We start from the raw sequence: 27,607 nt of genomic DNA on the forward strand, positions 1-27,607 counted from the left end.
TAACTGACTTAATCCTGGTTGCTGTGTTCACTTTCGGTACTTACCTCTGGTGTTCCTAACTGCCCCTAGCTAACTACCACCCTTACCTTGGCTGGAGTCCCACTTTCACATTCCACTTTTTTAGTATATGGTTTCGCCCTCCTTTAGGGCAGGTATATTTTTCTGCTATTTCTGATGGTTATTTTGTGTAGATATCTCCAAAGGGAGATAGTAGCAGTGCTGTAATAAAGTATCCTTTATTTTGCAACACTTGTGTGGTTCTGTCTTGTGAGTGGGTTACTGTCTGACTACTGTAGTATTGGAGGGGCATTACAGTCCTCCTGGATAAGCTTTAGCTGCTCGCTTCGGCTACCCCTAGAGAGCTTCTGCTATCTGGACACCTATTCACCATCACTAAGGGTCGCCTGGACTCAGCATAGGGTGCCACACCATAGGTGTACACTGTAAACTGAACCTGTCTCCTACATGCTTTACATGTGCAACACTTTTTTTGGGGTGCATCAAGGGGGTCCATAGGCCCATAGACCCCCTTGGGGTTGCATTTCATAATTTGAAATTTCCTATTATGAAATCGGAGCTTTTGAAATGCAAAACCATTTGTAACTACGGGCCTTTAGGCTTAGTCTGTAGGAATCGCTATTAGGAAATCTCTGTTTTTGTACATTCCATTTCCTCTATAGCGACTTCTCAGGATTCGCTATTTAGGAAATGCAAAATAGGAATTTCGTGCATCTGGCCCTTTAGTGTTTTGTGGTGAATGTATTTGTGCACCTGTTGTTCCAAGTAGTGCTGTGGGTGATCATACAGCAGTCTGCGATGCTGCTCATTGTGCCAGTCTCTCTCCCTTCCAGCGGTAAGATCAGCTATTTCACACACCCCCCAGAGACGCACACCTTGCCCGCGCACATCAGCGCTGAGATAGTGACGGAAATGGGAAAAGCCTTCGACTTCGAGGCGCTGGAGAAGGGGAACCTGGACGCACTGTCACGTGAGTAGCCGACACAAGATGGTTCACCTGGATAGTGGCCCTTGGCACGTACAGCACTTTCTTACCTCTAGCACCCAAATCCCGATAGTCCAGCCACCTACACTAAGATGTGCGGGCTTGCATGATTCATTCATTCATTCATTCATTCATATTCAGTGTGAAAACCTGCCATGATTGAGTGAATTAGAACATTCGTAGTTGGAGAGGAGTTGTAACCAGGAACTTCACTTGTTCTTGAACATTTTCTTCTGTTTTAGAAATGGCATCTGTGCCCGAAGGGATAGGGATGGAGGCTTCTGGTCTGACCAGCGGAGGTGTGGAGGACATCGAAGTCGAGGAGGCAGAGGAACCAGAGCTCAGCGATGAAGCAGAGGAAGTCATGGACGAGGCTCGAGGCACAGAGGTGAGATAGTTTCCCAGCTCCTGTACTGGTAAGGTTTGCGTAAGCCAGACCTTTCACAGTCCGTGAGGCCACAGGGCAGCGCCTGCCACAATCTGGCGACTCATGCGAGTGCTCCAGGGATGGAAACAGCAGATGACCTAAGTTTGCTAAGACGGCTCTGGTAGAGGGTCCCTTCATGCCCGCCTTTGGTGGACTTGTGGAACAACGTGCATTGTAGCAAGTGAGCAGCGCATTCCCCTTTAAAGCGAATGTTCGTTCTTGTGAGGCAGAGGAATTCTGCATTTTGGCAGAGGAGTAACTTTGTGGCCTTTACAGTGTGTACGTGGATCCTTTGGACGGGTTTTTGTATTCTGCAGATAGAGTCTGCTTTTCTGCATCGTTAGAGTTTTGTGTACTATGGATGGGTAGGGGTGGTGTCCCCTGTCTACCTGTCCTCCTGTACCCCTCTTGGGCACTTCAGTGTATATGTCGTCGGCTCCTGGTCTGACCAGTGGAGGCGCGGAGGACATAGGTGGACCCGTTCACTCTGTCCTGATGAAGACCCCGCCATAGGTTTTGAATACCCAGATCTTCAGTGGGCCGAAACGTCAACAGTATCTTAACACTTTGGCCTGGATTAGAACATCTTCCCTGTGTGGGAAAGGATTGAGTAGTTCGTCATCCCACAGCCTATGGAGAATAATTTGATTCGCGTGACACTGGGCAGGGTTGATGGAGCTGCCTGTGTGCGCTGAGATTCTTTCTCTTAAGTGTGAAAATTGTATTATTCTGACTTCTTTTTGGACGAGCACTTTTCTTTCATTCTTTGCCCGTTTAAGCGAGCAACCGTGACTACTTTACAATTGTCTATTATGTATGTATGGGATGTTATGATTAGTTTCATTCATCTCCGGTGTTTTTATTTTCGCTTATATGATATTGAGGATTAGTATGTAGTTTAAATGTTGTCTGTGTGGAAATCGCTCTTCTTTAGTTTTGTTAAAGAATGTTACTTTTTCTGTTAGGACCATTCTGTTTTATGTAACATATTGTCCCACATCCTAAGATATTTGGGTTACCCCATTGGTTTGTAATGACCTTGGATGGCAGAAGAGAGTTGTGTCGCCATCCACCCAAGGTCCAGCGCGCCTTGTTTCCTTTACTCCTGCCTGGGCAGAGCAGGTTTTCTGATGACTCATCCCATTTTTTTAATGGTTAATATTCATTTGTTTACGTTTTTCCCAATGATGCTGTGGAAGAATGCTCCAGATTTCAAGAGTTTGCACAGATAGACTTGACATTTGGAAGTCGGAGCTACTGGTTTGCACAGAGAGGAGTTGGGGGGCATACATCATGTCCGGTTCGTAGGGACCCCAGGAGTAGGTGTCACGTCTGCGTTGCATGGACACCAGCTAGGGGTGGTGGTAACTTGTTTGCAAAGATAGGAGTTGGGGGGCATGCGTCACGTCCGGTTCGTAGGGACACCAGGAGGAGTAGGTGTCATGTCTGCGTTGCATGGGCACCAGCTATGGGTGGTGGTAACTTGTTTGCACAGATAGGAGTTGGGGGGCATGCGTCACGTCCGGTTCGTAGGGACACCAGGAGGAGTAGGTGTCATGTCTGCGTTGCATGGGCACCAGCTATGGGTGGTGGTAACTTGTTTGCAAAGATAGGAGTTGGGGGGCAGGCGTCGCGTCCGGTCCGTAGAGACACCAGGAGGAGTAGGTGTCATGTCTGCGTTGCATGGGCACCAGCTAGGGGTGGTGGTAACTTGTTTGCACAGATAGGAGTTGGGGGCATGCGTCACATCTGGTTCGTAGGGACACCAGGAGGAGTAGGTGTCATGTCTGCGTTGCATGGGCACCAGCTAGGGGTGGTGGTAACTTGTTTGCACAGATAGGAGTTGGGGGCATGCGTCACGTCCGGTTCGTAGGGACACCAGGAGGAGTAGGTGTCATGTCTGCGTTGCATGGGCACCAGCTATGGGTGGTGGTAACTTGTTTGCAAAGATAGGAGTTTGGGGCAGGCGTCACATCTGGTCCGTAGGGACACCAGGAGTAGGTGTCATGTCTGCGTTGCATGGGCACCAGCTAGGGGTGGTGGTAACTTGTTTGCACAGATAGGAGTTGGGGGCAGGCGTCGCGTCCGGTCCGTAGAGACACCAGGAGGAGTAGGTGTCATGTCTGTGTTGCATGGGCACCAGCTATGGGTGGTGGTAACTTGTTTGCACAGATAGGAGTTGGGGGCATGCGTCACGTCCGGTTCGTAGGGACACCATGAGGAGTAGGTGTCATGTCTGTGTTGCATGGGCACCAGCTATGGGTGGTGGTAACTTGTTTGCACAGATAGGAGTTGGGGGCATGCGTCACGTCCGGTTCGTAGGGACACCAGGAGGAGTAGGTGTCATGTCTGTGTTGCATGGACACCAGCTAGGGGTGGTGGTAACTGGTTTGTACAGATAGGAGTTGATGGCATGCGTTGCGTCCTGTTTGTAGGGACACCATGAGTAGGTGCCACGTCTGCGTTGCATGGACACCAGCTAGGGGTGGTGGTAACTGGTTTGCACAGATAGGAGTTGGGGGCAGGCGTTACGTCCGGCTCGTAGGGACCCCAGGAGGAATAGGTGTCACGTCTGCGTTGCATGGACACCAGCTATGGGTGGTGGTAACTTGTTTGCACAGATAGGAGTTGGGGGCATGCGTCACGTCCGGTTCGTAGGGACACCATGAGGAGTAGGTGTCATGTCTGTGTTGCATGGGCACCAGCTATGGGTGGTGGTAACTTGTTTGCACAGATAGGAGTTGGGGGCATGCGTCACGTCCGGTTCGTAGGGACACCAGGAGGAGTAGGTGTCATGTCTGTGTTGCATGGACACCAGCTAGGGGTGGTGGTAACTGGTTTGTACAGATAGGAGTTGATGGCATGCGTTGCGTCCTGTTTGTAGGGACACCATGAGTAGGTGCCACGTCTGCGTTGCATGGACACCAGCTAGGGGTGGTGGTAACTGGTTTGCACAGATAGGAGTTGGGGGCAGGCGTCGCGTCCGGTCCGTAGAGACACCAGGAGGAGTAGGTGTCATGTCTGTGTTGCATGGGCACCAGCTATGGGTGGTGGTAACTTGTTTGCACAGATAGGAGTTGGGGGCATGCGTCACGTCCGGTTCGTAGGGACACCAGGAGGAGTAGGTGTCATGTCTGTGTTGCATGGACACCAGCTAGGGGTGGTGGTAACTGGTTTGTACAGATAGGAGTTGATGGCATGCGTTGCGTCCTGTTTGTAGGGACCCCAGGAGTAGGTGTCACGTCTGCGTTGCATGGACACCAGCTAGGGGTGGTGGTAACTGGTTTGGGCAGACTCCTGTTGGGGCAGGTGTTGCTTCTGGTTCTCAGGGACATGCGCTGGTGAACACTGGTCTGTTTTTGATTCCTGCCTCTGATGAGCAAATGTTTATTTTGTCCTTTGCCCTCTCCCCCCCCCCCCCCCCCCCCCCCCCCCCGCTTCCAGTTTGACTCCATGACGGTGGAGATCAGAGACAGTCAGAAGAGCAGGCCGCAGGCGGAGAGTGGGCGAGTGGTTCCTCGAGCCCCGAATCTGCAGGAGATCTGGGCAATGGACCCCCTTCAGCAGGGCCAGGGGCTGCGGGCCGCAGGCAAGAAACGGAGGAAGATGCAGAAACGCGCAGGTGAGACCTCATCCCAGGTCCAGGGCTGGAAGGAGTCCTGGTACGGACGGGAGATAGACTTGATTCAAGGCCACAGGCCCTACGTCTGATATGCACACTGAGCTGCAGGGTAGACCCCGGGTTCATGGCACAGGGCGCAGTCATATGGCGCCTCTTTCTCTCTGCAGAACGTTCTGGGTTTTCTCTTAAGTGACGTCTTCTTAGCAGGTTCTAGGAACGTGTTTCATTTAAGACCATTTCCCAGCTTTCCAGTAGTTGTATTTTTTTAAACATTTCGGTGCAAAGGCTTGTCAGGTGTTGGACATTAGACGCATTAGGGTCTTACTGAACCCCAAATGGTCATGTTTGGGGGCGGTGTTCCAGGAAGGATGTAGAGTTGTGCTAGGTGCTCAGTGACACCTTAGATTTTCTCCTCCCTCCCCTTTAAGGCGGTAAATAAAGCTGCAGATGGTCTGTCTGTGGTGCCCCGGGGAGGCTGAGCTGGGAGATCTGAGGGGTTGGGGCCGATGGCGCACATCAGGCTCTAGCACCGGATTAGGCACCAAGGAGGGGTCAGTGTGCCGGGAGGGGTTGGACAGGTAGCGCTTCGTTAACTAGAAGATCTCTCTAGGGGAGGTTCACCTCCACCCGCCCCAGACTAACGGGCACTGATGTACTCACAGCGAGGTAGTTTTTTTTTTTCTAATAAAAAGTATTTTCTAGAAAGAAAAAAATGAATTTCTTTAAAGAAAACCCCATTTGTATGTCCTGAGATGGAAATAAGGCGCTGCCCTCAGAGTTGGGGGTCTCTGACGCTTTGCCCCGACAGACCCTGCAGTTTCATGGACAGTCCTGCAGCCGGTGCCTGGTGTATGGAGCGGTGAGGGGTGTGTGCTCCTGATTCTGGCATCAATCACTCACACACTCGTAAAGCGCACCACTCACCCGCCAGGGCCTCAAGGCGCCCAGCCGTGAAGCTGTTGCTGCAGGTGAGTAACTTCAGGGCACCAGATGCTCCCCGTGGTTGCTTCGCTCTTGGATTGTTAGCCGGTCCCTTCCGGGGCGACAGGTGGAGCTCATGTGAGGAGTTGCTTGGAGCGGTTTGGACGGGGTCCCCGGGGCGCACAGGACCAGCCCCCCCCCGAGGCTAGCGCTTCATCAACACTCCGATCACTGCTGAGTGTACACTGCTTGGGCTACAAACTTGTGCAGGTGATGGTGTTTTAGGTGCTGGGGTGGGTAATCTTGTAGTAGTAATACGGTACCCGGAATTACCAATACTCTGGGGTGCAATAACTGCGTGTGCTGGTATTACCACACAATTAGGGGTTTGACCCATCAGATGAAGAATGACTTCGGAAATCAGTGTTTGTGTTCACATTTACATAGATTTTTCATTCATTCCCAAAGCTGCCCCCTCCCCGCAGATTGTGCTTGGGGGGGCAGAAGGATCGAGGCTGTGAATGCGCCCCCTTGTGATCGCCCTGAGATTACACCCCCTTCTAGGATAAAATGTTTCAGTTCACAAAACCTTGTGCGCAAACGGGTGTCACTCAGTGCCCAAAAGTGAATTGGCATTTCTAAAATCTGAGTTATAGAATTAGTACAAAGAGAAGTCAAGTTTCTGAGCTATACAAGTAACCTGCTCCATGTGCTTCTCTGGTGCATCGGAGGAGATAACAGATACTATTGGGGGGTGGGGTGTCCCCTGGAAACTGCTGTGAACTCACGCAGGCTGTACCTTCTGGTATAGTCACAACCAGTGCTTTTAATGGGCCGGTACGGTGCGGTACTGAGTACCGGCACTTTTTTTATTTTGAGAGGGAGAGTACTGGCACTTCTCAGAAATTTTCTTTAATTTAATTTTCCCATTTCAAGCACTGGTCACAACAGTCGCGCACCGCTTTTCTCAGTCGGTCTCACATGGAAAACTACTTGTAGATTTTCTGGTTTGAGATCTTCGTGGAAGGAAACTTTCTAAGGAGCAAAACAAAAAGTTTTATAGAAAAGTTCAAAATACTCGCTTCCAAAGTTAGTTCGGGTAGGAGTCAAGGAGCGTCTGTCCGGAGTCTACCAGCATCAGTTTCTAGATTACATTTATGGAATTCCTCAGCCCTCCCTTTTGAAAAGAGAGACATTTTGATCCTGGCCAAAAAGCTGTCAGGTACCTTGTCTAGGTTCATCCTTTCCCCGATGAGTCCTGGTCGGTTTCGCTTGCTCCTCGGCTCAAGGGGAGTTTCCGTTCACCTCGAGGGTAGACTAGCGAACTGGCAGGACAGAGCCGGACTAGTCCCAGCACAAACCTTCCAACTGAGCAGAAGCTGCTACAGGAGGCCTGCAAAGTGAGCTGGCCCGGCACGCACTGGATCCGAAACCTCCATGTCTCACTCGTCAGCAGTGTTTAAGGGGGACGGAAGAGATTAACTCCAGTCCTGCAAAGCCACTCACTAGCGATGCACTGGTTTTCATATCTGGAAGCGTAAAACTGCATTTTCTAGCATCTCAGTTCCAGAGAGCTTTTCCTTTGATGCAACCCACATAACGAGCCCCGACTGCAGCTCTCAGCCATGCTGCTCTGTGAGCCCTGACTGGTGATCTGCCTTTACCTGCTGAAGGCTTGGCGGATGGTGCCCCACAACCAGCAGGACCTGGTGCAGTGCGCAGGAGATGGAGCAGAGACCACTTCCCACGTTCTGTAGATGCGCGGGATGAGGAACACTGCCTGGAGTTCAGAGCCGGACAAGCTCTGCTCCACGGTCTGCCCCTCCCAGCATGAGGAATGATCAGTCGCTAGCAGAGACAACTTGTACTGAAGGTGGGCCCCACCCAGACCAGACTTGTCGCTGCATTCTTCGTGAAGTTGATAAGTCAAAGCTCATGAACTGTACGCCTGGTGAACCAGACTCACAAGTCGGTGCCAATAAATATTACCTTTGTGAAATGTCTTAACCAAACAGGATGCTCTCTGCTCTTGTGGAGAAAACCTTAATAGTGATCGAGTTGGTATAATACAGCACTGCTTGTAAAAACACGATGAACCGACAAAGCACTACCAGGGATAGGGTTTTAATAATAATAAAAAAATAAAAATAGGAAAGCACTTTATAAAAAGCACAAATAATGAATGAGAAACAATTTTTAAAAACAAACCACAAATAATGAAAAATACCAGGTTAAAAAACGTGTCAATCACTGGCCCACGGACGCGTTTTTTGTTTTCGTGAATACTCTCTGGTCATAAATAAGGGAGCGATATACAAAGGCACAGCACACCATATTGCGGCAGGATGAGGTCTGCATTTCACAAAATCTACGCGCCCATGTGCAACACCCACTTACATGCTCAAAGGTCTCCCTCGCATGTCCCAGATATGAAGGCAGATGATTATCTGTTACATGTGACCGCTCAGTCTTTATGTGGGGTGTCAGAACCCCGTTCAGAGGGCCAGGGGATGCAGGGCTGCTGGGCCAAACTATGGGTGGTGAGGCCTTTTACTCCTGATACTCTGGGGTCTCGGCTTACTACGGATTCTGAGCAACTGGGCCAAGTACCCCTTCTGCCCTTCACACTAAGTGGTAGCTGTGGTCGATCAGTCCATGGCTCGGGTGGGGACGGGAGATGTGGATACAGATTAGTGAACACAGCCTCTCAACTCAAAATGTGCATAGCAGCAGCAATAAATCATTGTCCAGCCAAAAGCTTCCTTTTATGAAAGATGAGAAGTATTTAATTCCACATGAAGGAAGAATACAACAATTACACAGTTTTTCGCTGAGATTGGAGGTCGAGTGATTCCCTGTTGCACTCAGTCCTCACATTAGCGATTGTGATTACTTCCCACTCACTGTAAGCTATGCTCCACTAGTCGGCCGAGACTCAAGTCCACTCCGACTCTCCTTTAAAGTCACTAGTGTCCCAGCGCATACATGCTCTAAGTAGCAGTAAGTTACCCTGAGGATGTCAGACCCGAAACAAGCCTTAGCTGTTCCAGCAAGAGGGCATCGTTCAGAGGGGGTCATTCCGACCCTGGCGGTCCATGACCGCCAGGGCCGGGGACCGCGGAAGCACCGCCATCAGGCTGGCGGTGCTTCCTGGGCCATTCTGACCGCGGCGGTAAAGCCGCGGTCAGAAAAGGGCAACCAGCGGTTTCCCGCCGGTTTACCCCTGGCCCAGGGAATCAGCGCCACCATGGGGATTCCGACCCCCTTCCCGCCATCCTGTTCCTGGCGGTTTTTACCGCCAGGAACAGGATGGCAGGAACGGGTGTCGTGGGGCCCCTGGGGGCCCCTGCACTGCCCATGCCACTGGCATGGGCAGTGCAGGGGCCCCCTAACAGGGCCCCATAATGATTTTCAGTGTCTGCTTTGCAGACACTGAAAATCACGACGGGTGCCACTGCACCCGTCGCACCTCTACAACTCCGCCGGCTCCATTCGGAGCCGGCTTCATTGTTGAGGGGGGTTTCCCGCTGGGCCGGCGGGCGGCCTTCTGGCGGTCGCCCGCCGGCCCAGCGGGAAAGCCAGAATGGCTGCCGCAGTCTTTTGACCGCGGTGCGGTCATTCGGCGGTTCCCTCCAGGCGGGCGGCTCCCGCCGGGGTCAGAATGACCCCCAGAGTCCTGGAGTACACCGCGTGTGTGGACGCTTACAGCAGCTCCAGCTCGTTTGGTAAATTGGCCGTGCTCGGACTTAGCGGCTGCACTCCACGTGCACAGGCTCTTCCTCTTGGTTGCGCTCCTTCAGCGATCAGGGATAAGTGTCCACATGCTCCCGATGGGAGTGGCTATTGCAGTCCCTTTCTTGATCCTACGCATGGGTGTCTGGGGTCATATACCGTCTTCATGATCCAACCGGGTAAAATAAGTTGTGTTCTTGATGCTTCCAGTGACTTCCAATAACGTGGTCACCACCACTCGTCCACGGTCTCCAGCCAATCAACATGGCAAAGTTATCCATGGTGGCCCCTCCTGGCATACGTGGTCACCACACCGCTGCTGCACAAGGTTGCTGCCTTTACTGCACAGCAGTTTTTCACAACGGCGGTCCCTACAATTCAAGAACATGTTTGCCCCTTAACAGGTACTCAGAGTGTAGATACTTGAGTTATGCCACTCGTTCGAGAGTATAACTCCAAACTTAAAACTATTTAAGAGGTTTGCCGCCCTTAAATGAGCAGGATTCATATTCCACTAGTACTCATGTCAAGTGAATGTGCCAGTACAAACTACACACAGCTGGTACAAGATGGAGGAAATATGCATCTGATGACATAACTTACAAACGTTAAACCCTAGAAAGGCATGCACAGAAAACTCAATCACAAAGCCAAGAGCAGACCCTAAACAACTAGAAATTGCCCCTAATCGCTCCTTAACCTCTTAAAGCAAGTTTTGCTAGTACCACAGGAGAAACCAACAGTGACATCAAAGAACATCTTGACCAAATGGGCACCTATGCCTCTCCACGCGCATTAGAAAAGCAATCACCAAGATGAAGCCATCTCAATATGCAGTTGACCCCAGTCTTTCTAAAGTAGCAACAAGCAAAACAAATGTGTTTATTCCACTCAGGCTGAACTGTACAGATGCCCCTTTAAAGACTGGAGTGCTTCCTGACCCACTAGAAATTGACCATCTGACACATTTTCTTATAATGGTAGACACAGACTTCCCTTTGAATGGAAGCGTTTAGACCACTAGGGCCTACCCTACCTGACAAAGATTCTCTGGAAAGGTGTGGCTTTCCTGCTCGTCAAACAAGCTCTTGGGTCCTCACAGTTAAGTTTCAGAGCTCGGTACAGACAGCAGCCTCCTCAAGTCCTCATGACAGACTTCAACTCCTCAATGCAGAGTGCACATCTGCTGTAATTTCATAACCTATCCTCAAACTTTTGACAAGCTTGTTCACAGCAGCTTCCTTACTCTAACAGAGCACTTAGGCCTTGAAGGCGCTGGCCCGACTCCCTGACTCTCAAACGGAGTGAAAATTGTCAACTCGGCATCAAGACCCTGGCCATCAGCTTTGTGTGCTGCAAGGCTCCATTCCCGCCCCGGACAGTTTAATAATTACGCTGAGCAATAGGCGAGTGCTTGTAGAAACGGGGTCTCCTTTTACCCATACGTGGATGCACCAGTTATAGAGGGGAATCGACTGCCCGAATCACCACCAGTCAAACCCCCACCTTGACACGCACACCACAGCGATAGCAATGAGCACACATCACTGTTGAAAAATCATACAGCATGTTAGACAACTCTTTGCCAAGATTAATCTCAAGATGCCTGGTCAGGCGTTGTTCACGGCAAGGACTCACCTTCCACACCCCCACCCGCAATCTTCGCTCCGCCAGCCTCGCCTCCATCCCCGCACCACCGCAGGAAGATCCTTCTCTCACCTCGCCGCCAAGACCTGGAACTCCCTACCGCTCCACCTTCGCCAGACCCAAGACCTCTTGACATTCAGGAAACGCCTCCAGACATGGCTCTACGACCAGTAGCTTCCCCCCCAGTGCCTTGAGACCCTAACTGGTGATTAGTGCGCTCCATAAATCCTTGATTGATTGAGTGGGTCCCTCCCAATCATGTGTAGCAATACTAAAAGCGGTCTTTGATTCTGCAGGACACCCCTTGTCCAGAACAGAGAAATAGCTCCAGGTCAAGCCTGTTCTTACCTCACTCCCAGGCTAACCTAGAGGCATGCTGCACCCATGTGAGCGCAGGCACGGTATGCGACGACACCCATGTGTCTCCCAAACAAACCACCTTACCACGGAGATACAAACTTCTATGTCTCAGCCTTCCAAAGTCCACATAAACCTCCATCATGAAACATGACTTCTCCAGGACACCTTAAGATCTGGAACTCTCAACGGATGTACGCGTTGACCCCTATATTACTCAGTTTGAAACAGAACTGGGGAAGCATCTACGTACATTCAATACCCATTATTGCGCTGATCCCTCCACGTGTTCTCAAGCGCTCCATTTACCATGTGAAACGTCTCACCTCTTGCGACATGCTTGGATATATGACACTTTAGCATTGGTGCCCCCCCCCCCCCCCTTCCATACGAAGCACCACGCCACCCTGTATAAGAGGCAGATAAGTAACTCCGCTCTCCTGATCAGCTGGAGTGAAAAATAAAAGTATCATGAATGGTCTTTAACTACAATAATAGTCAAACCTATTTTAAAAGTATCTGGTTCCAGCTTTGCTGCAGAGAGTTGTTATAAACTGGCCTAGTGTGAGCCCTTTCAGCAGATTTTTCATGTTTTTTGGGTTGTTTGAATCTCTTCGTGGCCATTTTGATTGTTGACATGATGGCCATTGAGGTGTCCTGCACCCGGAGCGTGGCTTTTGCAAGAGTCTTCGCGTGATTGGCGTTTGGGCCCAACAGTGGAGAGTCCTTCAGTGCGCGCAGAAAGACTGCTCTCTCGACGTCACTACCAGGCGCTCTGCTTTATTATTAATATATATATATATATATATATATATATATATATATTTTTGGGTGTGGCCCTCATTGGCAGTACAGAATTCTACCTAGACTACGTCAGTGTGTACCAGAAGCTTCCTTTCAGGTCACACAGAGGTTATCATACCTTAAATATGTTACATCGGGGGATAGGTTGGGTAAGGGGGTGGGGGGAGCTGTAGTCCCGGAGAAAGGGACACGCCACTGATGGCGGATGTGGAATGAAGGTGGCACTACTGAGCTGACTCCAGTCTGGGGTGGTCCTGGAGGGGGTTGGTGGGAGGACTGTGTTGGGGTTTGTATTGCAGTCTGTTTGTAGTGGTCTCACCCCACTTCAATGAAATCAGTTTGGGGGCTCGGACTGCAGGAGAGGCTGAAGTCTGCACTTGAGCGCCCCCACTCCGGACACAGGGATGTCCCTCATGTCCAGTCGGCTCTTTAACTCGTGTTCGGGGTGGAGACCTTCTGCTTTGAAATGTAACATTTCTTACATGGATCTCATTCTGCTCTCTCTCTCTCCTCTTTCAGATAAATTAGCAACTAAACTTTCAGACACCTTGACGGCGGCCATGAACTTCGACCTGTTTGACATTTAGCCATACGCGTGTCGGTGTTACCACTACACCCAGGCCACAGGGGAGAGAGCCTAACAGGGACTTTGAAAGAGGACACATTCAATTTTTGAAACATCCCGTGTCCAGTCATTCTGGATTGGTTGTGAAGGTCTTCTCAGGGTGGGGAGGTGACGGCAGGACACCTGCATTACAAAATCAGATTGGACTCAAAAACGCACACTGAAACATAAAGTTGTACAAGAGCTTTATTTAATCAAAAATAATCTTTCCAGTCACCATACAAGCTCCCAGCCCGGAAGACACCAGACACTCTGGAAGAGAACATCCTACCGTGGACTGTCTTTAGAACCAATAGGATTAAAGACGAGAAGTGAGCCTTGAAAATATGAAATATTTATAAATAAATAAAAAAAGGACACTGAATAAAAACATACTGACGTTTCATTTTGTTGTGTGTTAGTTTTAAAAATACAGTGGACAAAAGGTTGTATTCCTGACCCATGTCCTTTTTGCATTGCCTGTGTCTTGTTTGGTAAGAGCTAAGTAACTAAGTGATACAGAAAAGTCTGAACGTCAAACCCCCACCCCCCTGTTTACCGTACCAGCCAGAGAATCCACTGGGTGGCCAAACTCACCCGTGTCCACTGTTCTAAACAGAGACACGGTACGTCCGGCCGGATGATAGAACCAGTGTAAAACACTCAAGTTCCACCCCAGCCCAACCCAACCCAGCTCTCAAAGGAGGCCTCTTCCTGCCCCGGTACCACCAGCAGTAGTCCTGAAGCCCTCACGGTCTCGATGGAGGCGCAGATCTCAGACATGACAGCAGGGCGCGTGTGGTTGAACTGGTCCTAAAAGGAAGGCATCAGGAGAACGATGCCCTCTTCTGCCTCATGGGTCTGGAGCACGGACAGTGGAGACTGAAGATGGGTCTCTTGAGGAGGTGGAGGGTGAGACCAAGATCCAGCGCCCCGTACACAACATGGAAGACAACAGTCACTCGAGGTACATCGGCCTTGGCTCCTGCCCTAGAGGTGTGGAGACTTCCCGCTCCGCAAGTTGTATCTTGGGCTCTGCAAGAAGAAAGAACAGGTGATAGTTCAGTGGAGCGACCTCAACACACAACAAAACCATTGAACATGAAAGCAAAGCAGCCGCTTAGACTCGTTCTGCCAAAGTCTGAGGTGTTGGCGTTTGACAAACGACATTACCCTGCAGGGCCAAGGGACACTGGACCCAGAGTTTATGCGTAGCAGAGGTCTGCCACTGGTATGTCTCAGTGCTGTCGGCCATCTCCAGGTGTACTGTGGCAGGTAAAGCCCAGTATATACAGGGAGTGCAGAATTATTAGGCAAGTTATATTTTTGAGGATTAATTTTATTATTGAACAACCACCATGTTCTCAATGAACCCAAAAAACTCATTAATATCAAAGCTGAATATTTTTGGAAGTAGTTTTTAGTTTGTTTTTAGTTTTAGCTATGTTAGGGGGATATCTGTGTGTGCAGGTGACTATTACTGTGCATAATTATTAGGCAACTTAACAAAAAAAAATATATACCCATTTCAATTATTAATTATTACCAGTGAAACCAATATAACATCTCAACATTCACAAATATACATTTCTGACATTCAAAAACAAAAACAAATCAGTGACCAATATAGCCACCTTTCTTTGCAAGGACACTCAAAAGCCTGCCATCCATGGATTCTGTCAGTGTTTTGATCTGTTCACCATCAACATTGCGTGCAGCAGCAACCACAGCCTCCCAGACACTGTTCAGAGAGGTGTACTGTTTTCCCTCCTTGTAAATCTCACATTTGATGATGGACCACAGGTTCTCAATGGGGTTCAGATCAGGTGAACAAGGAGGCCATGTCATTAGATTTCCTTCTTTTATACCCTTTCTTGCCAGCCACGCTGTGGAGTACTTGGACGCGTGTGATGGAGCATTGTCCTGCATGAAAATCATGTTTTTCTTGAAGGATGCAGACTTCTTCCTGTACCACTGCTTGAAGAAGGTGTCTTCCAGGAACTGGCAGTAGGACTGGGAGTTGAGCTTGACTCCATCCTCAACCCGAAAAGGCCCCACAAGCTCATCTTTGATGATACCAGCCCAAACCAGTACTCCACCTCCATCTTGCTGGCGTCTGAGTCGGACTGGAGCTCTCTGCCCTTTACCAATCCAGCCACGGGCCCATCCATCTGGCCCATCAAGACTCACTCTCATTTCATCAGTCCATAAAACCTTAGAAAAATCAGTCTTGAGATATTTCTTGGCCCAGTCTTGACGTTTCAGCTTGTGTGTCTTGTTCAGTGGTGGTCGTCTTTCAGCCTTTCTTACCTTGGCCATGTCTCTGAGTATTGCACACCTTGTGCTTTTGGGCACTCCAGTGATGTTGCAGCTCTGAAATATGGCCAAACTGGTGGCAAGTGGCAGCTGCACGCTTGACTTTTCTCAGTTCATGGGCAGTTATTTTGCGCCTTGGTTTTTCCACACGTTTCTTGCGACCCTGTTGACTATTTTGAATGAAACGCTTGATTGTTCGATGATCACGCTTCAGAAGCTTTGCAATTTTAAGAGTGCTGCATCCCTCTGCAAGATATCTCACTATTTTTTACTTTTCTGAGCCTGTCAAGTCCTTCTTTTGACCCATTTTGCCAAAGGAAAGGACGTTGCCTAATAATTATGCACACCTGATATAGGGTGTTGATGTCATTAGACCACACCCCTTCTCATTACAGAGATGCACATCACCTAATATGCTTAATTGGTAGTAGGCTTTCGAGCCTATACAGCTTGGAGTAAGACAACATGCATAAAGAGGATGATGTGGTCAAAATACTCATTTGCCTAATAATTCTGCACTCACTGTACAGATGTGGATTTAGGTTACGCTGAAGGCACTGCTGAGGAATATGGGGTACGAGTGGGCGTCTGCTTCACAGAACGAGGGGGCAGAGCTTCTCATTCCTGGCTCCCTGGCAGCGGAGGGCGTTTCCACATGAAAGTAGTCAAGAAGGTAAATGTCTTCCGACCACTGGCCAGTCTCCTGGCATCGAGGCCAAGAGCACGATTCGCATTGTGCTATATAAAAGTTATAAGTTAAACTAGTGATGTGGGGTGGCTGTTGAGGGTGGTCAGATTAGGTCTGTCAGCAAGTTAATTTGTGTTTTTGGTAAAACCAATACAAAGTTTAAGTTTTTGTTACAATTGTATTTAAGCCATAAATTCACAATAGCCATGTTGCCATATATCATCCGCATGTCCTATAATCTAAGATACCGCGATAGACCATCATAACAGCATGAGAAAGCAATGACAGCATTTCAATAATCCAAACATGCAGCACATGGTAGGCAGCGCGGGCTCCCACAGGTGATCTAGGTACGAGGAACTCGAAAGCCAACGACACCTGTCGCTGTGCAGCATGTATCGAGGGTCACTGGAGTGCACCGACATACTCCAAACATGTTCCACATATCCATGGGCCTACATCTTGGTGCTGGATTTGCACCACAGTGCTGCCTTGAACCATTCCCTCGCCGTTGGCAGAGGTTTGTCCACCAACAGAGTGCCACCCGTCTCCTTGCCAATTGAAGCAACATAGCAGTAAGTCTTGTAACAGTCCTGGACATCAGCCACCTAGCCAAGAAACAGGACTAGAGGGCTGACCGGTATGGCTTGTACAGTAGTTTGTTAGGTTCTATTCCGAAGGCATGCCAGAAATCTAAACTTCCAGGGCACGTCAATGCCAAGTACGTGGATCCAGCGTGTGGTGTCCCACGCAGACTACTGCCCTTTACTTGGGTCAGTCTTATGCAAGGGAGTCGTATTCTGCAGAGAAAGTCAACATTTACAGTCCATGCATAGAGTTGGCGGATGTGAGAGCAGTTTGCGTCACCAATAAGCCTATTTCTTTTCAGCTCATCGTACTCAGTTATCTGCTGCCATGTCTCTATTCTGTCTTTAGCAAACCATCTGTATAACTTGGCAACCCTTCCCTTCCTGCCTCTTGCATAATTACTGTGGTGACCAGATCCAGGGCCCTGGGTGCTTCAAGAAAGGACAGGTTTTGGGCCTTCACAGTGTTCAAGTACAACTATACAAATATATCCAGAGGGTTACTGGCAACTAATGCTTTAAAATATTCCACTGTGATGAAGGATTCATCCTCAGATAAGCGTCCCACTGGGTAAGGTCATTTTATATTTTTAGAGTATTGAGCAGGCTTTGCTCTGAGGTTGGCAGAAAAGCAGGATTATTCCACAGAGGGCTTTCAAGTGAATACAAGACTGGGAGATCAACCTTTCTCAAATGACTCACAGGCTCAGTTTGCACAAGCTACTGCGGACAGTCAATTTCTGGGGTATGCAGTCCTTTGATAGAGATGTGGCGCGTGTACCACCCTTAACCACCTCCAACCGTTTCAGCCCAGGCGTGTGGCAGGAGCAGAAGAGGCAGATGTCATAAAGTGTAGTGGGCTTAAGCAACCAAGTGATGCACTCAAAACTGGGCACGGCAACTCAGCCTTTTTCATAAGGAAGAACTCAGGCGGGCTCCATTTGACATGTGGGTTCTTCCCCGTCCAACCTAAGTGTCAGGTGATCCATCACTGCTTCCAAAATGTATTTCAGTAGCGGGCGAGGAATACTGGCGAATAAGTACACAGCGCAGGAGCACGATTATTATTATTATTTTTTAAATAGAGGGATGTAGGAAAATGCCCATTTTACACGGTCACCCCCATTTGGTGTGACTGTGCACACTTAGACACTAATGTCCAGTGCATGTGCTCTGACCCCTAAAACATGTACTTGGCTCAATGACCGATTGGTACTTTTAATTTACCTTTAGATCCTTAGTATGTGGTACCCAGGGCTTGTAAGTTAAATGCCAGTATTAGAATGCAGCACTTATTGGGCCACCACGAACGTGAAAATGCAAAGCGTGATGCCGGCCTGCCGCCCTAACCTGGCTCTGCAGGTTTAGACGTCAAATTCTACCTGTCAGAATACCCTCGACCGGCCGACCCCCCTTCTGTGTGTTAATAGGTCACTCCTACGTAGGCATTTCATGCCCATATGGATGAGTGCATGATATTTAAAAGTAGGACACACGTAATAACAATGTTAAACAGGTCCTCACAGTGACAATGCCCTAAAGCTATTTTCACTGTAACAGGGTTAGCTTTCCATAGGAAGGCATGGGCTGTATTATTAGAGTTAATGCTATCTGTGCCAAGGAACCAGACACAGAGTTCATTTTTGGACTTGTTAAAAATATTAATTGCAAATCCAATACATTACTAAAGTCTGATTTGTAACTTTTTTTGTTTTTTAGAAAGGGTGCTTTTAAAAAGTCAGCTTTAAGATAACTAAAGCCTCTAGAAGCCGATTTGCATGAACTTCCAACTGTCAGCCAGGAACTGAACAGCTCCTTGATGAGGTGTGATCTGGCTCCCAGAGCTGAGATCAAGGACTTGGGTGTGGGGAGGTGTCTTGTTCCTCCGACAGGATGACCATCTGGGCTATGCCCAGGAATCTAATTTCAAAGGATGCATACCTTGTCAGAGGCAGATGTAGCTCTCACTTGGGTCTGCCCAACTCCTAGCCTGCCAGACTCCAGTCCCAGTGGGAGAGGAGCTGATCCCAGAACCAGTTTTGAGTGACCACAAGGGAGGGTTTGCTTAGTTCCCTGGCCACACCTCTGGGGTGGGCACAGGAGCCCTGCACAAGGGAGGAAAGGTTCTGCCATCTTGATTTTAGGTAGAGTTCAGCACTGTGGGACTGTTTGCTGTAGGGCATGCAGGAACTGTTGCAAAAGTGGGTAAACGTGTGCCCCTGGGAACATTTTGTTTGGTTTGAGAGGGGCCAGGAGACACCCCCAACAGGTTAGTGCCATTCATAAATGTAGCACCCCAGGACAACCTTTTCAGGACACTACTAGACCCATGGAAGACAAGAACGTCTGCTGTTGTGACGTGTGAGGAGAACCCTGTGAACTGAACCTGCTCCCACTTGTACCCAGGACTAAGAAGTCCGCTCCATGGGTCAGTTGGCCAACCTGAGCTACAGGGACATAAAAGCTGCAAACAGCCCACTTTCCTGAAAGAGCTCAGCTGACCAGTTTCTACTGGACCTGCCCTTGACCCTGCAGGTGGTTTCTGTTGGAGTGAGTCCTGCCACCCAAGTGACGACCCTGAGATCCTGTAACCCTTGGCTGGAGTCTGAGTGTACGGCTCCTGCCTAACCCTAAAACCTGGAGACTTTTTCAAGATTTTTTTGTTTGGAGAACAGATAGAAGACCGGGACAAACCTACCAAAGCAATCTCAAAATGCATTGTTGCTGGAACAAAGATTCAGGTTTCTCCTGCTCAGAGGTTTCTACAGCAGCAAATCTATTTCAGCAGCACATCGTGGAGAGGATATCTGGACTCAAGTAGCCCTGTTTGGCTCAGCTTGCAGCCTTGCCCCGTTTGAGAATCAGAGTGCCAAAAAATGTTGTTTACGTGGTTGATAGAATGGGTTTTGTAAGGAAATGCCTCCTTGGCATGGTTACCCCCAGACTTTTTGCCTTTGCTGATGCTATGTTTTGATTTGAAAGTGTGCTGAGGCCTGCTAACCAGGCCCCAGCACCAGTGTTCTTTCCCTAACCTGTACTTTTGTTTCCACAATTGGCACACCCTGGTATCCAGGTAAGTCCCTTGTAACTGGTACCCCTGGTACCAAGGGCCCTGATGCCAGGGAAGGTCTCTAAGGGCTGGAGGATATCTTATGCCACCCTGGGGACCCCTCACTCAGCACAGACACACTGCTTGCCAGCTTGTGTGTGCTAGTGGGGATAAAACGACTAAGTCGACATGGCACTCCCCTCAGGGTGCCATGCCAACCTCACACTGCCTATGAAGTATAGATAAGTCACCCCTCTAGCAGGCCTTACAGCCCTAAGGCAGGGTGCACTATACCATAGGTGAGGGCATAAGTGCATGAGCACTAAGCCCCAACAAGTGTCTAGGTAAAACCTTAGACATTGTAAGTGCAGGGTAGCCATAAGAGTATATGGTCTGGGAGTCTGTCATGCACGAACTCCACAGCACCATAATGGCTACACTGAAAACTGAAGTTTGGTATCAAACTTCTCAGCCCAATAAATGCACACTGATGCCAGTGTACATTTTATTGTAACATACACCCCAGAGGGCACCTTAGAAGTGCCCCATGAAACCTCAACTGACTACCCGTGTAGGCTGACTGGTTTTAGCAGCCTGCCACACACCAGACATGTTGCTGGCCACATGGGGAGAGTGCCTTTGTCACTCTGTGGCTAGTAACAAAGCCTGTACTGGGTGGAGATGCTTATCACCTCCCCCTGCAAGAACTGTAACACCTGGCAGTGAGCCTCAAAGGCTCTCCCCCTTTGTTACAGCACCCCAGGGCACTCCAGCTAGTGGAGTTGCCCGCCTCCTCCGGCCACGGCCCCACTTTTGGCGGCAAGGCCGGAGGAGATAATGAGAAAAACAAGGAGGAGTCACTGGCCAGTCAGGACAGCCCCTAAGATGTCCTGAGCTGAGGTGACTAACTTTTAGAAATCCTCCATCTTGCAGACGGAGGATTCCCCCAATAGGATTAGGGATGTGCCCCCCTCCCCTCAGGGAGGAGGCACAAAGAGGGTGTAGCCACCCTCAGGGCTATTAGCCATTGGCTACTAACCCCCCTGACCTAAATCACACCCCTAAATTCAGTATTTAGGGGCTCCCCAGAACCTAGGAACTCAGATTCCTGCAACCTAAGAAGAGGACTGCTAAGCTGAAAAACCCTGCAGAGAAGACGGAGACACCAACTGCTTTGGCCCCAGCTCTACCGGCCTGTCTCCCCGCTTCTAAAGACACTGCTCCAGCGACGCTCTCCCCAGGGACCAGCGACCTCTGAAGCCTCAGAGGACTGCCCTGCAACTAGAAGGACCAAGAACTCCCGAGGACAGCGGCTCTGTTCACCAAAGACTGCAACTTTGCAACAAAGAAGCAACTTTGAAACAACTTGCGTTTCCCGCCGGAAGCTTGAGACTTGACACTCTGCACCCGACGACCCCGGCTCGACTTGTGGAGAACAAACACTTCAGGGAGGACTCCCCGGCGACTGCGAGACTGAGTAGCCAGAGTTGCCTCCCCTGAGCCCCCCACAGCGACGCCTGCAGAGGGAATCCAGAGGCTCCCCCTGACTGCGACTGCCTGCTTCTAAGAACCCGACGCCTGGTAGGGACACTGCACCCGCAGCCCCCAGGACCTGAAGGATCCGACCTCCAGTGCAGGAGCGACCCCCAGGTGTCCCTCTCCCTTGCCCAGGTGGTGGCTACCCCGAGGAGCCCCCCCCCGCATCGCTGAAGAGACCCCTTGGTCTCCCATTGCTTTCTATTGAAAACCCGACGCTTGTTTGCACACTGCACCCGGCCCCCCCTGTGCCGCTGAGGGTGTACTTTCTGTGTGGACTTGTGTCCTCCCCGGTGCCCTAAAAAACCTCCCTGGTCTGCCCTCCGAAGACGCAGGTACTTACCTGCTGGCAGACTGGAACCGGGGCACCCCGTTCTCCATTGAAGCCTATGCGTTTTGGGCACCACTTTGACCTCTGCACCTGACCGGCCCTGAGCTGCTGGTGTGGTAACTTTGGGGTTGCTTTGAACCCCCAACGGTGGGCTACCTTGGACCCAAACTTGAACCCCGTAGGTGGTTTACTTACCTGCAAAAACTAACAAACACTTACCTCCCCCAGGAACTGTTGAAAATTGCACTGTCTAGTTTTAAAATAGCTATATGTCATTTATGTGACAACTGTATATGCTATTTTGCCAATTCAAAGTTCCTACATGAAATACCTTTCATTTGAAGTATTACTTGTAAATGTTGAACCTGTGGTTCTTAAAATAAACTAAGAAAATATATGTTCGGTGGCATGTGTAGCTGCAGATACACATGCTGTGCATAGTCCGCCGTCTGGTGTTGGGTCGGAGTGTTACAAGTTGTTTTTCTTCGAAGAAGTCTTTTCGAGTCACGAGACCGAGGGACTCCTCCCACTTAGGTTCCATTGCGCATGGGCGTCGACTCCATCTTAGATTGTTATTTTTCCGCCATCGGGTTCGGACGTGTTCCTTTTCGCTCCGTGTTTCGGGTCGGAAAGTTAGTCAGAATCAACGGAAAATTCGTCGGTATTGTTTCGTTCGGTATCGGGATAGTTAGGGCAAATCGACACCGAGCCTTAAAGAGCTCCGGTAACCCTTCGGAGTATTTTCGATCCCCCGTCGGGGCCTAGTCGGCCTGACCGCGTGCAACACCGAGACTGATGGAACGGACCCCGTTCCGATTCTGTCCTAAATGCCACAGTAAATATCCTTATACAGACCAACATTTGGTCTGTAACTTGTGCCTGTCCCCCGACCACAAGGAAGAGTCGTGTGAGGCCTGTCGCGCGTTTCGGTCGAGAAAAACGCTCGGGGACCGAAGAGCCAGGAGGTTGCAGATGGCTTCCACGCCGACAGGACAACGAGGGTTCGAGGAGGAAGAAGAAGAAACTTTCTCCATCCGCGAATCGGATTCCGAAGAATTCGACGTCGACGTGCAACCAACTGTGAGTAAGACGTCGAAAGAAAGATCACACGAGAAAACAGACAAAGCCCAGGGGACGCCACTGCCGACAGGCCATGGCATAACCCATAAAGTAGGTGACCGTCTATCGGCACCGAAAAAGGGCGAGCTGGTGCCGAAGTCGTCCGACTCAGGTCAAGACACAGGCATGCAACACTCTCGGGACCGAGAGAGTGGTGCAGAAAAGGCTCGACACAGAGATAGCGGCACCAAAGCTACTCAACACAGAGACAGCGGCACAGAAGCTGCTCGGCACAGAGATAGCGGCACCGAAGCTGGTCGGCACAGAGAGGCCAAGACACCGAAAAAGAGAAAGATCTCATCGGAGCCGAAAACAACTAAAGACACGGTTTCGGTGCCAAAACACCCGGCAACCGAACCAAAAACCAGTTCCTACTCTGAGGAACAATCACTTTCCTCCCAACTAAAAAGACACAGATTTGAGGAGGAATTACAAACTACAGAGGTAGATCACACGCAACAGCAGATCTTTATCCAAAGGGGTACAGGGAAAATCAGCACTCTTCCCCCAATCAGAAGGAAAAGGAAGCTTGACTTCCAGCAACAAGACAAGCCACCACAAGCAAAGGTGGTAAAGAGGGCAACTCCACCACCCTCTCCACCCCAGTCACCTCATGTATCACCGGCAGAGACTCCACCACCATCACCAGCTCATACCACCATGAGCCAGGATGATCAGGCAGCATGGGACCTCTATGATGCTCCAGTATCGGACAATAGCCCAGAGTCGTACCCAACTAAACCCTCACCACCTGAGGACAGTACAGCATATGCACAGGTGATAGCTAGGGCAGCCGAATTTCATAATGTATCTCTACATTCGGAGCCTATTGAGGATGACTTCCTCTTTAACACCCTGTCCTACACCCACAGCCATTATCAAAGCCTTCCCATGCTCCCGGGAATGCTAAGGTACGCTAAACAGATTTTCAAGGAGCCTGTTAAAAGCAGAGCAATAACTCCAAGGGTGGAGAAAAAATACAAGGCACCGCCCACAGACCCTGCTTTTATTACATCACAACTGACACCAGATTCAGTAGTCGTAGGAGCAGCTCGTAAAAGAGCCAACTCGCAGACATCAGGCGACGCACCACCTCCAGACAAGGAGAGCCGCAAGTTTGATGCAGCTGGGAAAAGGGTTGCGGCACAAGCTGCAAATCAGTGGCGCATCGCCAACTCGCAAGCACTCCTAGCGCGATACGACAGGGCCCATTGAGACGAGATGCAACATCTCATCGAGCACCTCCCCAAAGAATTCCAGAAACGAGCGAAACAAGTGGTTGAAGAGGGGCAAAATATCTCCAACAACCAAATCCGTTCTTCTATGGATGCAGCAGATACAGCTGCAAGAACAATAAATACTGCTGTGACGATAAGGAGGCACGCATGGCTGCGCACATCTGGCTTCAAACCTGAGATACAACAGGCAGTGCTCAATATGCCGTTCAATGAACAGCAATTGTTTGGCCCAGAAGTGGACACTGCGATTGAAAAATTGAAGAAGGACACTGACACAGCCAAAGCCATGGGCGCACTCTATTCCCCGCAGGGCAGAGGCACATTTGGCACATTTCGCAAAACAACTTTCAGAGGAGGGTTTTGAGGTCAAGCCACAGAAGCCAGCACCTCACAAACAAGACCACCCACCTACCAGGGACAATATCAAAGGGGTGGCTTTCGAGGCCAATACAGAGGGGGCCAATTCCCAAGAAACCGGGGAAAGTTTCAGGGTCCCAAAACCCCTCAAAATAAACAGTGACTCACAAGTCACAAAACCCCTTCACACAACACCAGTGGGGGGGAGACTAAGCCAGTTCCACAAATCATGGGAGGAAATAACAACAGACACTTGGGTCTTAGCAATTATCCAACATGGTTATTGCATAGAATTTCTCCAACTCCCTCCAAACGTCCCACCGAAAACACACAATATGTCAAAACAGCATATAGACCTTCTAGGACTAGAAGTTCAAGCATTACTGCAAAAAGATGCAATAGAATTAGTACCAAAAACACAAAAGAACACAGGAGTTTACTCACTGTACTTTCTAATACCGAAAAAGGACAAAAGTCTGAGACCAATATTAGATCTCAGAACACTAAACACCTACATCAAATCAGACCACTTTCACATGGTCACGTTACAAGACGTAATACCACTACTAAAACAGCAAGACTATATGACAACGTTAGATCTAAAAGACGCGTATTTCCATATACCGATACATCCCTCGCACAGGAAATACCTAAGGTTCGTTTTCAAAGGAATACATTACCAATTCAAAGTGTTGCCATTCGGAATAACAACAGCACCAAGAGTCTTTACAAAATGTCTAGTAGTAGTAGCTGCACATATCAGGAGGCAGCAAATACACGTGTTCCCGTACCTAGACGATTGGTTAATCAAAACCAACTCGCTAACAAAGTGTTCACACCACACAGATTATGTTATACAAACCCTTTACAAACTGGGTTTCTCCATCAACTATGCAAAGTCACACCTTTTGCCGTGTCAAACACAGCAATACTTAGGAGCGACAATCCACACAACAAAAGGGATAGCCACTCCAAGTCCACAAAGGGTTCAAAATTTTCACAAGGTGATACAAGCTATGTATCCAACACAAAAGATACACGCAAAGATGGTATTAAAACTCCTAGGCATGATGTCCTCATGCATAGCCATTGTCCCAAACGCAAGATTGCACATGCGGCCCTTACAACAGTGCCTAGCATCACAATGGTCGCATGCACAGGGTCAACTTCTAGATCTGGTGTTGATAGACCGCCAAACATACCTCTCACTTCTATGGTGGAACAGTACAAATTTAAACAAAGGGCGGCCTTTCCAAGACCCAGTGCCACAATACGTGATAACAGATGCTTCCATGACAGGGTGGGGAGCACACCTCAATCAACACAGCATCCAAGGACAATGGGACGTACATCAAACAAAGTTTCATATAAATCACCTAGAATTGTTAGCAGTATTTCTAGCGTTGAAAGCATTCCAACCAATGATAACCCACAAATACATTCTTGTCAAAACAGACAACATGACGACAATGTATTATTTAAACAAACAGGGGGGAACACACTCAACACAGTTGTGTCTCCTAACACAAAAAATATGGCATTGGGCAATTCACAACCACATTCGCCTAATAGCACAGTTTATTCCAGGGATCCAGAACCAGCTAGCAGACAATCTCTCTCGGGATCACCAACAGGTCCACGAATGGGAAATTCACCCCCAAATCCTGAACACTTACTTCCAAATTTGGGGAACACCTCAAATAGATCTATTTGCAACAAAAGAAAACGCAAAATGCCAAAACTTCGCATCCAGGTACCCACACCGGCAGTCTCAAGGCAATGCTCTATGGATGAATTGGTCAGGGATATTTGCGTACGCTTTTCCCCCCTCTCCCTCTCCTTCCATATCTAGTAAACAAATTGAGTCAAAACAAACTCAAACTCATACTAATAGCACCAACATGGGCAAGACAACCTTGGTATACCACACTACTAGACCTGTCAGTAGTACCTCATGTCAAACTACCCAACAGGCCAGATCTGTTAACACAACACAAACAACAGATCAGGCATCCAAACCCAGCATCGCTGAATCTAGCAATTTGGCTCCTGAAATCCTAGAATTTGGACACTTGAACCTCACACAAGAGTGTATGGAGGTCATAAAACAAGCTAGAAGACCATCCACTAGACACTGCTATGCAAGTAAATGGAAAAGATTTGTTTGTTACTGCCATAATAATCAAGTCCAACCATTGCATGCATCTCCAAAAGATTTAGTAGGATATTTACTACATTTACAAAAATCAAATCTAGCTTTCTCTTCCATAAAAATACATCTCGCAGCAATATCTACTTACCTGCAGATTACTCATTCAACTTCCCTATTTAGAATACCTGTCATTAAAGCGTTTATGGAGGGCCTAAAGAGAATTATACCACCAAGGAAACCACCTGTTCCTTCATGGAACCTCAACATTGTCTTGACAAGGCTCATGGGTCCACCTTTCGAACCCATGCATTCTTGTGAAATGCAATACTTAACGTGGAAAGTTGCATTTCTCATTGCCATCACATCTCTAAGAAGAGTAAGTGAAATACAGGTGTTTACCATACAAGAACCATTTATTCAAATACACAAAAATAAGGTCGTTCTAAGAACAAATCCAAAATTCTTACCAAAGGTTATCTCACCGTTCCACTTAAACCAAACAGTGGAATTACCAGTGTTCTTCCCACAGCCAGATTCAATAGCTGAAAGAGCACTACATACATTAGACATCAAAAGAGCACTAATGTACTACATTGACAGGACAAAATAAATTAGGAAGACAAAACAACTATTTATTGCCTTCCAAAAACCTCATACAGGAAATCCAATTTCAAAACAAGGTATTGCCAGAGGGGTCTGACGTGATGCTGCATCTGGATCAGCTGGGCTGCCACAAAATGACAGTCAGTTCATCTTGAGAGTAACTGAAAGGATCTTAAACTGATTCTTTATCAAATATCCTGGCTTTTCTCCTAGGATGTAGCAGGTTCTTTGTGAATTTGTTGAAAATACCAATGATGGAGAACCAGGATTAAATGCAAGTAACTTTGCTTCCCCCAGGGATCTTGAATATTACATTCGTAAATGCTTCAGTAGGATTGTTCATCCTCAGCCACGTTGGTGTCAAAGCTAGGAACTATGGGTAAAGTTAAAGACTAAAGAACTCTGCAGAAAACAATAGCTACTTATTGGTCTTCTGACGTCCAAGACCAGTCAGTAGTCATTGGCCAAGGTACGACTTGATCTCCATGTGGCCACCTTCAAATGTCATTCATGA

At 48.8% G+C, this 27,607-nt stretch overlaps 2 protein-coding genes across 3 annotated transcripts in view; one reads left to right on the forward strand and one right to left on the reverse strand.

Annotated features, from left to right (window-relative positions):
- Positions 1 to 13,510, forward strand: part of GNL3L (G protein nucleolar 3 like) — a 47,346-nt gene extending 33,836 nt beyond the window's left edge. The window contains exons 12-15 of the mRNA XM_069209362.1: positions 852 to 988; positions 1,246 to 1,391; positions 4,875 to 5,052; positions 13,033 to 13,510. Coding sequence (XP_069065463.1) covers positions 852 to 988; positions 1,246 to 1,391; positions 4,875 to 5,052; positions 13,033 to 13,100 — 529 coding nt within the window. The 3' untranslated portion in view covers positions 13,101 to 13,510. The remainder of the gene's footprint in view (positions 1 to 851; positions 989 to 1,245; positions 1,392 to 4,874; positions 5,053 to 13,032) is intronic.
- LOC138260890 (uncharacterized) overlaps positions 13,307 to 27,607 on the reverse strand; it is a 97,990-nt gene continuing 83,689 nt past the window's right edge. For both annotated transcript variants that reach the window (XM_069209363.1, XM_069209364.1), the window contains exon 10: positions 13,307 to 14,152. In XM_069209363.1, the coding sequence (XP_069065464.1) occupies positions 14,108 to 14,152 (45 nt within the window). In that variant the 3' untranslated portion in view covers positions 13,307 to 14,107. The remainder of the gene's footprint in view (positions 14,153 to 27,607) is intronic.

This window comes from Pleurodeles waltl, chromosome 10, assembly GCF_031143425.1.
Source record: "Pleurodeles waltl isolate 20211129_DDA chromosome 10, aPleWal1.hap1.20221129, whole genome shotgun sequence".
NCBI lineage: Eukaryota > Metazoa > Chordata > Amphibia > Caudata > Salamandridae > Pleurodeles > Pleurodeles waltl.